The sequence below is a fragment of the Centruroides sculpturatus genome, unplaced genomic scaffold (assembly GCF_000671375.1).
Source record: "Centruroides sculpturatus isolate CEXI.00-Female unplaced genomic scaffold, Cexi_2.0 scaffold312, whole genome shotgun sequence".
Classification (NCBI taxonomy): Eukaryota; Metazoa; Arthropoda; class Arachnida; order Scorpiones; family Buthidae; genus Centruroides; species Centruroides sculpturatus.
Window position 1 is genome coordinate 147,773 of NW_019384497.1, and position 18,194 is coordinate 165,966.

At 30.1% G+C, this 18,194-nt stretch overlaps 1 protein-coding gene across 1 annotated transcript in view; it reads left to right on the forward strand.

Annotated features, from left to right (window-relative positions):
* The first annotated feature begins 284 nt into the window (after window positions 1–284).
* Window positions 285–18,194, forward strand: part of LOC111621964 (dystrophin-like) — a 74,820-nt gene continuing 56,910 nt past the window's right edge. The window contains exons 1-4 of the mRNA XM_023364219.1: window positions 285–440; window positions 14,289–14,462; window positions 14,618–14,773; window positions 15,071–15,229. Coding sequence (XP_023219987.1) covers window positions 285–440; window positions 14,289–14,462; window positions 14,618–14,773; window positions 15,071–15,229 — 645 coding nt within the window. The remainder of the gene's footprint in view (window positions 441–14,288; window positions 14,463–14,617; window positions 14,774–15,070; window positions 15,230–18,194) is intronic.

Genomic DNA, 18,194 nt, shown 5'->3' on the forward strand with positions numbered 1-18,194 from the left:
GTAGTTGGCTTCGTTTGAAATGGGTCCATGATAGAGAAGACTGCTACGGACTGGCAGTATACAAGTGAAAACCCCCGGTTTTGTTTAGGAATGGATAATCACTGTATTAGAGAGTGTGGGGAATCATTAGTAAACACTTCTATTCCGCCTTTACTGTTACGCAGCACACTGCCCACTGCTAGCATGGTAGTTCGAAGAGCTAACTTCTATGATAATCAGTCATCCTTTGTACAATGATACAAGAGACATTTGTGTGACAACGATCAATACACTCAAATAATCCTATGCTTTTATGTGTTGCCTTTTATGGCAAGGTTGTCACACTTCCGACCTGTCCGGTCTCCAGATTTGTCGCCCATCGAACATTTGCAAGACCAAATGGAACACCAGGTTCGGCCATAAACGAGTATGAGGAATCTGAAGCGGCAGTTACAACATCTGTAAGCAAATCGGTATACCTCCATGCCCGATCGTATCGCTGCAAGCTCTACAAAATACTATGTTCCTTTAAATTGTAGAGGAGAAGGTGGTATTATGGAACCCCAATTACATTTTAGTGAATTGTAAACAAGGTATCATAACTACATCCACATTTTTCGTGCAAAAAGTACTGGTAACTAGTAAACTAAATGTTCCTAATTGGATTTTTTGCTAGTGTAATTATAAGTATGGTTTTTGAAGGCTTTTGTACAAAAAGTCCGAAAGTAGGCTTAGAGAAAATCGGGTGGTAATATGGAACCTTACTGTATATTTTCAAAAAAATGCTTTAATGTAGCCAAAAACAAATAGGAAAGGACAAAAAATGTTAAATAATTACAAAATTATTTACTCCAATGTATTTTATCGCAAAAATGCTTTTATAATAGAAAAATATGACCTCCATCAACAATATATATTCCAGCAGCTCTTTTTCGATATTTTCAGACTTTCTACCTAGTGTCTTTTTCCCAAATTGCTCCGGACGAATGTCTGATTGCAAAGAGAGAGTTCGGAGGAGTTGAGTTCCATATTACTGTAAAAGCACCAAAGGGGTCCGTATTTCACGCATCGCCATCTCGAATTAACTTATGTCTGTCGAGACCAAAATTTAAAAAACGTGAACATCACACAGATTAATATGTACCCCTAAGTCTCTGGAACGGAATACATGCACCAGTGAACCTACAACTTCACGATTTATATTTTAAAAATAATTAAATTCACTTAGCATTCAAAACTTGGGAATTTTGAAAAAAAACAAATTTGCTGATTAAATGTGAACAACTGTTTAACTGAAGTAAAACGGGTTTTCCCCTTGCTATGGATGTCTGTCTAGTTCAGTTCAGTCACATTCCGCTGCAGTTCGCCTTTATTATCAGTTCGAAATGGGGTGGTTCCATAATACCCGCAGTGTTCCATAATACCACCTTCTCCTCTATCCTTGTTGCTGAAGAAATTGCCCTTTGGTATGATATTGTAATCACTTATTACTATTGTCATTACGTTTTACACTAATAAAAGTTTATCATTTTCGATGCCTCCTTCTTGGGGCACATTTTTTTTGTCAATGAGTAAAAATAATAAAGACTAATTTATATCCTTTTATATTTACTGTATTTATGGGAGTAAAAAATTATAAGAAACATATGAATATACTCAATATATGTATTGAGTATAAAAATAGTAGATTAATTACAAATAATAATTCATTAGTCTTACAATTGATCTTAAAAATGTAGTGAGGATGAGTAATGTAATTTAATTAGAAATATTATATTATTAATATATTAATTAGTAGCTCACTACTACTACATTCATTACAATACTGTATTTTTACTTACCTACCTTCTGTATTTTTCGACAGTAGGAATTACTGTCGAAAAATACAGAAGGTGAAAATGATGAATATAATAAGAAATGATAATTTGATTTACAAATTTTATAAATTATTTGTAATTTAAATTTTTACATTTTTTTAGATTTAACATATTTTAATTTTATTGATAAAAATTACTAAAAAATCAAGTAAGAACATTTAAAATTTCCCGCAGAAGGCTTAAAATTTATATATCCTAACATAATTTTTTTAAATATGTATTTTATATAAAATTTAATCACTTGAATATATTATTATAGAAATTATTTAAATAAAAAAGTCATTGAATTAAATTGAAGTCATATTGAATCTACGAATGTTACTCATAAAAAATTGAAAATATATTTATTTTAATGCTATAAATTACTATAATTGATGTATATAGACCTATATTATTTATAAATTGATATTAAAATTTTTATACATTACTAATATATAATATATTTACTTTTAAATATTTCATTTAAAACATATATACCATATTTGTCAAGGTTAAAGTAATATTTATAATATATGATTCTATATTTAGATTTGAAAAGTAATATTCTTATTTTTTAAATAGGAAAATGTAAAATTTATGAAAATAATTCTTTTCTAAAATCGAATATTCTGTAAAAATACGTAAAATAAAATTAGAATATATCTTTTTATGAATAAAATATATAAAAAAATCATNTTTAATACAAATCAAAAATTAATTCGCAAAGTAAATAAGCATGTTAAATGTTGCTAGAAAATTTTACAAACATTTTTCTTGTAAAATTTATCTTAAAAAACTGCGTTATATTTAATAGAAACTTTAAAAATCTTTTGAAATCGAGAAATTTTAAGTTGTTGTGTAAGTAACGACCACACTTTCTGTAAAAATTGTCACTGACTTTTTATAAAAGTAGGGAAAAAACGACATTTCCAGAGATCACATGACAAAGCATAACATCACGTTTCATTCGATAGCAGATATTACATCGAGAGTCAATTGACCAATTATATTATACGATGTTCATTTCGAATGCATTAATTGGTTAATTTAATTTTAACGGTTGTTACATTTTATATTTAAATCATTAACGTCAAAAAATATATATTTTTTTGTGTTCTTTTGCATTTTTTGACTAAATTTTTAAAATATTGAAACAAGTTCGCATACTAAGAAAATTTAGTATTGCTTTCTGGTATGAAAGTAGTAATTATATTTTGAACAAAGGATATACAATACATTTGTAAATATATTGCATAGTCTCTACTTTAAGAATATATTATATATATATATGAAGTAGTTCAAAAGTCAGTTAACATTGTTTTTCTTTTTGCGAAAACGCCGAAGCGTCGCAGTTAATATGTGTATAGTCGACCCCCTATAACACTGTTGATAATTCCGTTTTATATGAATTCCATGTTGTACGAGTCAATTAGATTTTACAAATACGTAAGCCGTTCACAGCCCGGCACACGTATTTGTAAAATCTAATTGACTCGTACAACATGGAATTCATATAAAACGGAATTATCAACAGTGTTATAGGGGGTCGACTGTATTAAACAAGAAGAATTCTCATTTTCACGTTTTACAAAGTTTATATTCGAGTAAGACAATTTATTCTTTGCACTGATTAACTGACTTTGGGTCATATTGTATAAATTTAATCAATATAATATATACGTTTATATATGCTAGCAATTTTATATGCATTTTACCAAGATATATATGACACTTGATTTGTTTTTTGAAACCGTGTCCTGTTTTATATTTGTGGCGTAGTAAACGCTAGTATTGTGTTTTATTCCAAAGACACATGGCTAATTTTCCATCAAATTCCTTTATTAGTTGAGTCGAATATTAATATTCGACTCAACTAATAAGGGAATAATTTGTGGCGTAGTAAACACAATACTAGTGTTTACTACGCCACAAATATATGACACTATTTTAGATTAATTATTTCAATTTTCGCCCTATTACATTTGCATAAATTGACAAAAAAAAAACTCAATTAACATAATAATCAAAATTTAATTTTAAATATTTTTAAGTAAAAAATAAAATAAAATTACTTTAAAAACGTGCAGGCAATTTATTGTTTGAAAAGATTATGATAATTTAATTGATACAATTAAATTATCATAATCTTTTCACAAAATATTTAATTACTTTTAGTAGTAAATTACTGTGTAATTGTTGTTAATTTTTAATACTATATATTATTAATTAAAGGTAATTTTCATTTTATATAAATGTTTCTCTTATGTAACCTTTATAATCTCTTATATAATAACTCCTATTTAATATAATAAAATAAATCGATACGCACGTGAAAAATAAAAAAATAATAATAATAAAAAGAGATACATCAATAAGGCAACAGTTTTATTATTTTTTCTATCATCTAAAATGCCAGAGAAAATCTAGAATTATTTTTTTATTTTTCGCAGACAAAAATTATTTCTGATTCTACTCTATTTTTTAACAAATAATTTTTAAAATATTTCTATTTGTTTCTCATAAATATTATTACTATTTTATTATGCTGACCTCAACGACATTTTTATGTAAATAATTATAATATATAATATAGTATCAAAACAATGAAAAAAATAGCTGATGTTCGCCTCGCGGTCTCCAGATTGGGAAATGAACCAGACGATCACGGTTGCCAGATTGAGAAATAGAACAACTCGTATGTGACTCAGAGAATTAGGCAATTAGTAATCACGATTTACAGGTTACGAAATATAATATATCTATTCAAAAGCTGTCACATTACAAAAGTATGTGTAGAAAATGATGGAACATTTAATATAAAAAAAATTCCAAAAAGTGTTAATTTTACGATTAATAATTGTAGTCTTAATTAAATTTCTATTTTTATTACTTCAAACAAATAAATAATGATATTTAAAATTAACTATTCTGTAAAATTCAATACAGAATTCTTTCATAACTTGACATATAAACAGATATTATTTATTTTTGACTTGTAACTGATTATACTAGTATATATGAAATCTATATCAAAGTTTTCTATATATAATTATCATTGCCGTCTGAGTGATATTGTTCTAACATATCACCAAGGGAATCTAGGATCGATTACTATTAATCCGCCATTCCTTTATCTCTTCAGCTGTTCACTACAGTAGATCTGACAGCAGGTATAGGTACTGCATCATTCTCGACAGCAATATAACTCATAATGCAAGTTGCAAAACAACACGAAAACAACTTCTATAATATCCTTTGACCTTTCAAGATCGTCTTCATCTCCTAGTTGGCTTTCTACATTTGGGTATTTCGTACTAATATGGAATTAAACAGCCAGTAGATTGCGATCTACTGATTAGAAAACGTTAATACTTTTTCTTGTTTCCTAAACATATTAATATTGTATGGATATTAGAAAAGGGATGGAAGATAATTTAATCATTGAAAATTCCAGGCAAGTAATAGACGTTTCCATTTTTATCTCTTTTAGCTCTGTGGACACTAACAAGTCATTTTTTTTTTAAGCACCGTAGGTTCGACTAGGCCCACAATGGAGATGACTGGCAATGATGAGGGAAAGGATCTGATATATCCGAACAGACCACCTATAAAAGTTCTTGGGATTACTCGCCCGGATTCGATCCCGGGCCTCCCAGAGAGTTAAAATGATGTTTATGGCCATTTCGGATATCCGGCTTTATATTATAGTCTATATATTAATGAATATAATTAATGAAGTTCTAAGAAAATTCAAGCTCTTATTATACAGTTGCAAAATAATACAAAAACAATATCTGTCAATACAATATTACTTGATCGTTTAGGATTTTTATTTCTAGATGACTTTCTGTATTTAGGAATTCTATTAATTTAGATTTAATCAACCAATAGATCGCGATCTACAGGTTAGGAAATTTCTGTTCTTTTCTTGTTTTCTAACTTATGTTCAAGTGTTATATGGAGATTAGAAAGGGGTGAGAGATAATCTAATCATTCAAGATTCTAGACAAGTATCAGAAGTTTCAATTTAATGGATATTAATGAATATATTTTGACATATTACTGAGAAAATTCATCAAGTTCTATAATTGGAAAACTTTTAATGGGCTTACTGAAATTAATTTTATCTCATATTATTATAGAAATTATTTTAGTTTAAACAGCTGCAAATAACTCTTGTTCGCAGTTGCTTAAATTTTCTTTTTTTTAATAAAAAGAATCATTAATTTCATTTAATATATTAATCAAAGTTATGTTTTTGAAATGTTTATACTAAATTATATTAATTTTATGGCACATGTCAATTATAATCGATTTTTGTCAGAGAAAGCACGAACAAGAGTCGTTAAGGTTGTCTTTTATTTAATTTTTGAAGCATCGTTTCAAGAATAATTAATTAAAACGAAAGTTTTCTTATTTTATATCTTTTCTCTCTCTCAAAAATCCGGACTAAATGAACCTAATTATTTTTTAATCTCAATTTGTAGAGAAAGTAAATGACAAGGTTGAAAACATCTTACAGTCTTAAGTGAAAAGAATCTGATTAGATGTTAGATGATTCATCAAGCATGAAAATTCCAAGTAAACAATTTACAGAAGTTTGTTGTTAAATGTAATTTTATAAAGCACTTTTTAATTATTATTATTTATTTATTTATTTTTGTTGATTTGACATAACTTTTAACACGTACACTACAAGTACTGTCGATTCAGTCAACTCATCAGATTTTCATAGAATTTCATATAAATTAAAAAAACTATTGAAATTTATTCATTTTCAAATTTATCATCATTTGACTGTTTCATAAATAGTTACAACATACTAAAATCATGTTGCTAATTTTAATACATATTGTTGCATGATGTTAAGTGATGTCACTTGAGTAAGATGCTAATCCTTTACTTGTTGAGAGTATTCTTTCAAAACAAGAGACATTTATAAAATGTAAATACCCTTTACTTGCTTAAAATGATGTATTACAATGCATTTGTTTGAATAGAAAAAAATTAAAGCATAGAATTTTCAAAAATATCTTCGCTTGATTCATTAACTTTCAAGATATAAATGGTCATAATCTGATTAAGTCTTCTCTTTATAATAACGAACGTTAAATAAGATATCATCATAAAGCTTAACTTTCCTATTCTAAACCTAGAAGGCCGGAAGGAGAGGCAGTTAAGGCGTCAGTCTACTGATCTGTAAGATCCTGGAAAGAAATCAAGCATATTGAAAAACCTCAGGAATTTTTTGAGGCTGATCCATCCCGGATATGCCAGACCCCGTCCCTCACCACTCGACATCCTTATTGTGGGTCAAGCCGAAATTCACTATGAGCATGAAAACAGGCTTCTGAATTCCTATAGAGTGGAAATAATTTAAAATATCGTAACCTAAACTTTCTTTCCTTTCTGAACTTTAACCTTTCTTATTATAATGAGTAATATTAAGAAAGGAAAATGGAAAATGTGTGTGTGTGTGTGTGTGTGTGTACATACATGTAAAGATTCTGTAAAAAATTGTTTAGTATATAGCTTTTGTAAGATAAAAACATCCTTTACTCTTTGCAAATATGATCTGCTTATTTAAATATAAAAAATTAGATCATTAAACTCGTATAAATATCATATAGAAATATTCTTTCCTCATTCTGTCAATAAAATTTCATAGCTTTGAAGATTAATTTAATTTCATTGGCTGCAATTTGAAAAAATTGTAGACCTATAAATTCCCACTGTCGTTGTCTGACTTTCCTGATTCTCGAGAACGAGTTAGATAGATAAGGTCGAGACAAGTATAGAAACCTTAGAAGCAAGAGGACCATATTAACCATATAGGAACTTCCGATGCAAACCAGAAGTCACGTTATTTCAATTTAAAACGTTTCCCCTGAAAGCAGTTAATAGATGACCGGCACAACTCTATTATAATGGAGAAGTATGATGTACTGTACAGGGGAAAGACACTATAGTACTAATTTGTAATGGCGAGCATATATAGCATATATTTTAAATTAAATAAATTAAAAATATGATTAAAATTGCAGCCCAGCATTGCATTTTCTAAGCTGTTCAGTGATTATGTAACAAATCGATGAACTTTCACCCCAACGTTAAAGTTTGATTCAAACCTGTAACCAACTGTAAATCTTATTTTTCTTTGGGGTCAGTGATCTTCGCTGTGAATTTTCCCTTCTCGAATTAAGAAAGAAATTATACAAGTAACAAAGCTCAATTAGAGTAATAAATTTGACAAATATTTAATTTATTACTTATAAAAAACGTAAGGATTTAATCTAGTTAATAAAGAAAGTTTTTGAAATTAAAATTGAGTAAATTCAAAATAAATAATTGCTCGTTACGTTATAACTTTAATCGTAAACAATATCTTAATTAAAAATTATATTATAAATAATTAAAACAACAAATCTAAAAATTGGAATTATTTGATTTTATTTATTAACCAAATCTATTCTGAATTTACTTAACTTTAATTTCGAAATCTTTCTTTATTAACTAGATTAAATCCTTATGTTTTTTTATAAGTAATAAATTAAATATTTGTCAAATTTATTACCCTAAATGAGTTTTGTTATTCGTTTAATTTCTTTCTTAATTCGAGAAGAGAAAATTCACAACGAAGATCACTGACCCCAAAGAAAAATAAGATTTACAGTTGGTTCCAGGTGTGAATCAAACTTTAACGTTGGGGTGAAAGTTCATCGATTTGTTACACAATCACTGAACAGCTTAGAAAATGAAATGACTTTTATACAGCTTTCAAACAATATTCTGTACATTAAACTTAGAAAATATTCATAAAAACGATTGAATATTATGATTATCTGAAAAATTAATATATGCAAACCTATTCAATTGTAGATTTTTCACTTTCTATAGCAAAGAATTTTTAAAACTGTCAGAGTAATCAGCAATCAAAATTATATTTAGAATTAAATGAATATTTGTTTAGGGATTTATATCTTTAAAATACATTTACAACTATTTATTTTAAGTAATTTTTTTTTAATNTGAGCGCGTCGCGTTGAATCAAATTAAATAATTTATAAAAATTAAAATAATAAGTATGTTTACAAAATAATTGACTATATCTATTCGCAATAGTACTGTAAAACACATCGTACTTATAGTTTAGCATTTCTGATAACAATTAATTAATTTTTGAATTTTTTTATATTTTATATATAAAATGCGAATAAAAAAACATAAATGCGTAAAACTTAATTTAAAAAATATCTGCAACTTCAGAAAACACATATATATTATAATCTATCAAAAAAAGTTAGTTAATAATAATTAAAATCGAGAAAAAAAATAAAACTTTCGAGGTAAAATAATTTCTGTGGTAAAAAGTGAGGTAAGCGATCACGTGACGCCCGTCTCCCCATCGTCTATAACCAAAACGGCCGAGGGTGAAATAAAAGCGAAAACATCAGTAGAAGTAAAAACAAACATCGGCGCGTATCTAGGACTATATATTTGAACGGGAGCGAAGATGAAACACGACACTTTGTAATTTATGATAATTACCTTCTAATATTAAAAAATTAAAATCATCAAAACATTATAACAAAATTAAAATTTTTTGTCTAAACTCGACTACAAACATATCTTAGAACTGGATTAAAGTAAAAGTACCCGTTTTTCGACGCTAAATTTTTATTAATTAATTTTTTAAATTGGTGCCTAATTGACCGAGCGCGCGTAATTTAAATTTGACGGAGCACGCGCGTGCCGACGGGTTAATTTTAATTTCGAAATCTTTCTTTATTAACTAGATTAAATCCTTATGTTTTTTTATAAGTAATAAATTAAATATTTGTCAAATTTATTACCCTAAATGAGTTTTGTTATTCGTTTAATTTCTTTCTTAATTCGAGAAGAGAAAATTCACAACGAAGATCACTGACCCCAAAGAAAAATAAGATTTACAGTTGGTTCCAGGTGTGAATCAAACTTTAACGTTGGGGTGAAAGTTCATCGATTTGTTACACAATCACTGAACAGCTTAGAAAATGAAATGACTTTTATACAGCTTTCAAACAATATTCTGTACATTAAACTTAGAAAATATTCATAAAAACGATTGAATATTATGATTATCTGAAAAATTAATATATGCAAACCTATTCAATTGTAGATTTTTCACTTTCTATAGCAAAGAATTTTTAAAACTGTCAGAGTAATCAGCAATCAAAATTATATTTAGAATTAAATGAATATTTGTTTAGGGATTTATATCTTTAAAATACATTTACAACTATTTATTTTAAGTAATTTTTTTTAATTTTGAAAATTTTATTATTGGCAAAAGAGCTTGCAGCTAAACTGGCGTTTGAATATTCAATATTTAATTTTATACAGTATAAAAATAAATTAATTAAATATATTTCATTTAATTATAATTTATATTTATATTGTATTATTGTTACCAATATGTAACGCTCTACTAGAAGTTAGGCATGAATTAGAGAAATCCGCCATTAAATTTATACTAAATACATTCTTTCTTTCTGATGCCAAGTTTTACATGATTCAAACGTTTTCTTAGAAAGCATATGAAACGGTCATCACCAGCTACTTTATTCATCTTCATGCTTAATAGAATGTATTTGTTCATACTGCAAATATACGAGGTATTCCAAAATACTAATTTCTCATATTTTAACCAATACTAATAACCCTTATACCATTAGGCAATTTCTCTTCATTTTTGTAGGAAGCATTAAAGACAAGTCAAAATTACATAATGAATATAAACTCTAAATTTTCTTTTCTGAGGTCAATTTTATAATCCTAAGTAGGCAATGACAAGAAAAAAGATGCTGTAATAAGATATTAAATAAAAAATATTCCAAAAGCGTTTCAAATTTATCTGAAGAATATGGTATTCAAAAGAATTTTCAATACAACAGAATGCTCCAATGCATCTGAATAAAAAGATACTTTAAGAAAATTTCCAATACCTTGAAATTTTTTCCCAATGCTCATGTGCCGATATATTCGAGTATGTGGTAATTGGAGTACCTACTCGAAATTTTCCTTGGAATATCTTTATTCAGGTGCATTGAAAATTTAAACAACTCATTGCACAAATAAAGGCTAGTTTCCACTTGCGAAGAAGCGCGGTGGAAAATACACCAAAGAGTTTTGACAGAGCAGTTTTGATGTCATCCGTCAACAAAAAGATCGCTATAGGTTAGAGTCGACCTTGTCTCAATTCGTTCTCGCGGTAAAAATCCGCATTTGACCAATCAATCGCTTTGAGTTTATAATTTCCCTACTTTATTGCAACTGTTATCATAATCTGATAAACAGCAAGGGCTTTATAGCCTAAATGTGAGAATCCATTTTCGGCAGTCTCGACAAAGACGCACTAAAAGTTTTCTGGGCAAAAATTTACGAAACCGAAACCGAAACAAATTTTCGGCTCGGATTATTCTAGACGGATTTAACGCTTCTCTTTTCGTGGTGTAAGATGGGAACCTGCCAATGTATGTTATGAAATAACACGTAATGTCTCATTACACCAAAAAATTATTCTAATTAAAACACCTTTTAAACGAATGTAAAAAAACTTTACTTCACCAAACATCCTTAACAGTTTTATTACTTAGAGTAGTAATGCCCAAACTTTTCGATTGCGCGTAAGTCATAGTTAGACTGCCACAAATACTTTGTACATTCCATATAAACAAAAAAGTTATAAATAACTTTTAATTTTTTTTTATTACAATAATCAGTGTTATGAATTATTTTCTATCATTTTATGTACAGGTAGGCCTCCTACAACGCGATACCTTTACAACGCGTTTTCGCTCCAACACGGTTGGAAAAACGCGGAAATTTTCTTACAACGCGGTACTTTTACAACGCGGTTTACGGTAATTAGAAACGAATTATCTTCACATAACAGAAAAATCGCAACGGATCACGTAATACGAGCCGCAGTTCGGTATACAGAGCTAAAAGTCTTTGAAAACAGCTGTTGTTGACGTTGGCGTGTTATTCCCTTGAAAGTTTCAGGGGAAGACCGGTTTCTAGACAGATGTGCATCAGTTACAGTAAACATTCAAATATATCACTAAATTTTCGATCATTTATACTCTTTCAATAAGTGGGGATTGCAAAAGTGGTCCAAAATACAGTATAAACTTCTATTGGGTGTATATTTTTAACAACATAGTGAAAGGAAGTTATTTTTTGCGATTTTTACTGTCCACAAAACTGATTGAAAAAATTTTAGCCATAACAATGCCGAATGAAAAGAAAGGACCGTCGTTAAAAAGGAAATTTATAACTCTTCAAAGATAGAAATTTTGGATCGAATTAAAAATCAAGAGCGGATAGCTGATATTAGTAGGCATTTTAATTTAAATGAGTCGACTATTCGGTCGATTAAGCAATCGGGAGAAAAGATCAGAAATTTGGTCGCATCCGGATCATCTATTCTTGCGAAAAATGTTGCTCGTCCGAGAGCACCTATAATGGAAAAAATGGAACAAGCGCTAATATTATGGGTAGAAGATATGAACAAGAAACGGTTGCCTTTAAATAAAACTGCACTTAAACACAAAGCCTTAAAAATATTTGATTATTTAAAACAAATGGGACAGTCGTCAGCTGATGAAACCAGTGTTAAATTCGTGGCTAGCAATGGCTGGTTTGGAAAATTCAAAAAACGCCATTCAAACGCCAAGTTTTTCTCTTTTTAGAACCGAATCCCTGTTTTTATATTAAGTTGGTGTCTCCTATAACGCGATTTTCCACAACGCGGTATTTTCAAGGAACGTATCTACCGCGTTCTAGGAGGCCTACCTGTATTATTATTTTCTAATTTCAAAATTAACTTCCAAATGATCGAAAATATCAACGTAATTGATTATTAGAAAGTGTAACTATGTATGACTATATTTTATATTAATTAATTAAGAACTTCAATATTATTATGCTATTTTAACTAATATAATATCATTACTGGGCTGCAATTTGAAAAAATTGTAGACCTATAAATTCTCACTATCTGTTCATCCTTAATCTTGAGAACGGAGTAGGCTAGATGAAAGTGGAGACTCGATATAGAAAGCAGGAGGCTCCGATTAACTTTATACGAATTTTCGGTTTGTACCGGAAGTCACGTTATTTCAATTCAAATATTTTCCCCTAAACGGAGTTAGATACATGACCGGCACGACTCTATTGCTGATGGGAAAAGTATGATGTACAGGGGCAAGACACTACCAAAAATTGAAAACACTGACGAAAAATTGCAGCCCGGCAATAATTGCTCGTTATTACTAAATTTTAGTTGTTTACTGCTTACATAAGCAACATTTAATGTTGAATATTGAAATGTTTTAATGCGAATATGCTTATAAATTATGTATGGAGTCTTATACATGATTAGACATTATGTAAAGCAGCGGATCGATGGTACAGTATAATGCAACGCAACACATGGCCAATCTGTCTCCCCGGAGGATTTTTATCGGAAACTGACTCCTATTTAGATGTTAGACAGGTAAAGAAAACTTGGAAAACCATGCAGTCAGCCTGGTAAGACTCGAACCCATGACCAACCAGATTCAATGATTTTACCCACTCGATTACTGGTAGGCACGTTATGCCCACCAGTAATTATGAAAAGAGTAATTATGCATCTTGTATTAGATTGCACAGTTCTATATCATGAGATAGTGTGTAAGCAATAAAGTAGTTGGAAGCAATGACGGATTATATCCACGTAATCATCTTATCTCATGTATGTCAATAATCAAATTAAAAATTTATAATTAACAACCATTAATATGCTATCATATTTCTTGTGCCAAACAATAAAATTCATTAATGGAGCCTAAAACTGAGTTAATTCATTGAAAGTTATTATGTTTTATATTAGATAATATCTTCATTTAAAGTCAATTGTATATTTATAAATATAACTGAAACATGCAACAATGTCTTTATTTCCTACAAAAACGAAACGTTTGAAGCTATCATAAAGTCATAATTCTTATTCTTTCTGCAAATCAAGACACTATACGGATGTCATTAAGCACAATAGAAGATATAGTTTCAATCTGACGAACAGGAGAAGCTAAGAATTACCTATTATTCAATTTATTACGAAGTGATCGAAAAGAAGATAATTCAGTCAATGAATGTATTCGATTATGATAATATAAGCATTGTATCCAATGATTAAATCGAATCACAGATAGTATGAAATTATATGATAATATAAAACTTTTGCGTCTAGGTAAAGCATAAACCATTTTATTTATTCATTTTCAAATTAAAAATGTATAAAGATTCATATAACTAATCACCAATTTAGCTTATCGTCCTGAAGGTCCCGCGTATTGCACGCATATAATTCATTAATAATTTACACTTTTGCAACTAATTTATGCATAAAAATATATTATTTNATAGGAACAATATGAAGAAATTTTATCACAGTTTAAAAGATTTCAAAAACCATCAGATTTTGATTCTAAGTTAAGTAGAGTAATAAAAATGCTTGATGAAATAGAGCAAGGATTGCATATCATGGAAGTAACTTGTCATGAATCTGCTGCCATTCAAGATCAGTTGGAACAATGTATGGTAAGCAATATGTTTATTGTTTAATATTTTAGATAAATAATATATAATATTAGTATTTTAATACAACTTTAAATAGATATCATGAGAGACTATGTAATCTGTTAATTTGAACAGATGTTATGTAGTTATGATATTAAAGTTTTTTTTTTATATAGCACTTTTATAAACTACTTAGTGATATAAAAATGGAAGTAGAATTATCTATTCATCAAGGACGACAAATCGTAGAAAAGAATCAAACTGATAATCCAAAAGAATTGAATCAGAAGTTAGATCATTTGAAAAGTCATTATAATCAGCTTGGAGCAAAGGTATATTTATATTTATATATATATTAATTTTGAATATTATTATCATTAATTGTTTTATATAGAATTTTAATTGTATTAAAAAAAAAAGAGGGACAAATTGGTGTATTTATTTTATTTTAATGTGTAATATGTGAAATATTCTGTTATAATCTCTTAACGAAGGTATAACTTTTAAAGTCAATTTTTAATAATAAATATGACATGAATTACAAAATTTGTTTCTACCTTGTGCTCAATTTTAATATTCAACAGTTAAAAGTAAAAAATTTATTTAGTTTTATTCTTTTTAATTTATAGGTAACAGAAAATAAATCCAAATTAGAAACTGCTCTACAAACCAGTAAGAAGCTTGAAACAGAAATTACAGAATTAGAAGAGTTACTAGATTCAATAGAAAGTGAATTATTAAATGAGAAAAGAAAAAAAAATTGCCCAGTTGACAAAAATATTATAAAGGTAAAGAAAAAATATAATTGTGCTCATTATTATTTATTAACTTCTTAGTTGAAAATATTGCTCATGAAAAACAATAAAATAAAAATATTCAATTCAATTCAATTCAAGTTTATTAACATAATTTGGAAAAAAATTCCAGTTACAAGGGGTGCATTGAGTTACAAATATTAGTAAATATATAATATCTTCCGACAATAAATAATTATTATGTAAGTTTCCTTCTATTCTTAAATTTAATCAATCTATTATAATATTAAACAAAAGTTAGAACCACAACAAAAGCAATATATTCAATTCAAGTTTATTAACGTAATTTGGAAAAAAATTCCAGTTACAAGGGGTGCATTGGGTTACAAATATTAGTAATTATATAATATCTTCCAACAATAAATAATTATTATGTAAGATTCTTCTATTCTTAAATTTAATCATTCCATTATAATATTAAACANATTTGACATGACCCGCCTCAATCTCCCCATTCTCTCGACCTTTAACCACCAAAATTTAATAGTATCAATCCCTTAAACACAAAACGTCCTTGCAAAGTTTCCATTTTTAACAAAAGGCACAGGAATGATTAAGGTTTAAAGTGGGTGAACGGAATCGTGCTCGCCACATACTAGCGAGATTGAGGCCGAAGTTTTAAACGCGAAAACGTATACGTTGGACGTTCAGCGCCGCTTTCCTGTAAGCCTAGAAGTTTGACAACGGTGTTTGGAATTTAGTGTTAATAGTTTTTTGTTTTTTTAACTAAAGCGATATAAACTTTTAAGAATTTCCTCATTTATAAACTTTAACGGTCTAGCAGCCGTTTCCATAACAACAGTCTGGTTGCTGTGGTAACCGGACCAACTTTTGGCGCGCGCGGGCCAACATTTGGCGCGAGCGGGAACTTCAAGGACTTTTGTGCTTTTATTTGTTTATTTATTTTTTATTTCTCCATTATGGCTACGGAATCTGTGTTGAAATTTCGTTCTGAGGCAAATAAGCTCTTTGAAGAACTTAAGGGCTATTTGTCTAGTTATCACAACTCCAAATGTGGTGCTCGTGAACACCATTCTTTTATCATTACCCAGGTTCAGAAGATTATCGACCTGGCTGAGGGTGAAATACTGAATCCCATCTTGCATTCCATGCAAGATCGTTTGGGTGCTCTGGCCACTAGTGAGGAGATTATGCAGGTCTCTAAACGGTTAGACTTATTGGCCACCAAAGATGATGTTCGTACACTTGATGAATCTCAAGCAGCTCTTTGTACAGCTATTAAAGACACTAAAGATTCCTTGATAATGGTCAATCGTCGACTTTCTCCTCATAATGATGATTTCGACCTTAGTGTGAGCACACCACTTTATAGTGACATCACTCGTCATGGTACTCAGCATGCTACTGATTCTTCACAACTTGAACCTAGTCACACCGTTCTTATTTACAATACCACTGAGCCTGATTCGTCTGAATACACAAAAAGTATGTTAACCACTCGTGTCAATCCTCGTAAGCTTGGTATTGCGGTTAAGGGTCTCCGTAGAATTCGGAAAGGGGGAGTGGCTGTTGACCTTGTCGCTAATAGTGATGTGGCTGCTATTACTTCTGCTGTGTCTGGAATTTCAGAATTGAGACTCACTGTTCCCAAGCTGAAAAAACCCCGCATTATGTTGATATCGGTTCCAAAGAGCCTAGTTAAAGATGATCTTCTTGATATCATATACACTCAGAATCATTCTATCTCTAATTCAATGTCATTGGATGAGTTTATGCAGTGCACCACTATTCGGTTTGCTGTGGGCAAACGTAACCCCTTTCATCTGAACTGGGTGTTGGAGGTGACTCCGGAAGTCCGGAAAAAACTGCTGGACTTGAAGACTGTCAACCTGTTGTGGACTAGATGCAAAGTGACTGACCATATATCAGTGGTGCAGTGCTTCAGGTGTTGTCAATTCGGTCATACTTCTCATCATTGTGTTTCTGAGAGATCAATCTGTAGTCAATGTGGTGGAGAACACTCCTACAAAGAGTGTGTTAAACGAAACCAGACACCCTCTTGCTCTAATTGTGCTAGAGAAAGGTTTGCTGATAGAGCGCACAACTGCATGAGTCATGAATGCCCAGTTTACATTCGCATAAGGAATCTAGTCATTAAAAGGACTGATTATGGACATTAGTACCTATATGCATAGTAGTTCTCAGTCAATCTCTATTAATTTGGTTCAAATTAACCTGCAGCGCTCTATCGCTGCCACTTCCCATCTCAATCAGATTCTTGACACTTATGATTTGGCTCTTATGCAAGAACCTTACTGTTGCAAAAATAAAGTTGCCTGTTTGCGCACCTCTTATGGAATTCTTCAATGTACTGATAAGAGCCCGTGGGCGGCTGCTGCCATTGCTAACAAGGAACTGTCTATTCTATTTCACCCTCAACTGAGTTCGGACAAACAGATCTGTCTCGAAATAAACTACCCTAGGTTCAGGTTGTTAGTTCTCAATATTTACAGCTCCATTAGGGATGACATTAATTCATCTCTACAATTTCTGCAGACTGCCATCAATCTTAATCAGGATGCACACATCCTAATTGTTGGTGATTTTAATGCCCACTCCCCCACTTGGGGGGTACAACTCAAGATGAGCGTGGTGATGCTTTGGCAGACTTTGCCGCCTTCAATAATTTACTGATTGCAAATGACCCATTTTCACCACCAACCTTTACTGGTAGTGGTGGCTGCTCGTGGGTGGATGTCACTCTTTATTCTGACAGTCTTAGCCCTCTGCTGAACTCATGGGAGTTAATGGACCTAGATAGTCTTTCGGATCATGCCCTTATCAGCATTAGGATCTCTACTTGCATCCCTGTTAATCACTCTAAGACTGTTAGGCCCTATAATGTTGCCAGGGCCAACTGGGAGCTCATCAGTGACATGCTAAAAGACATCACTGCCCAGAATTTTGTTGTCAGTAA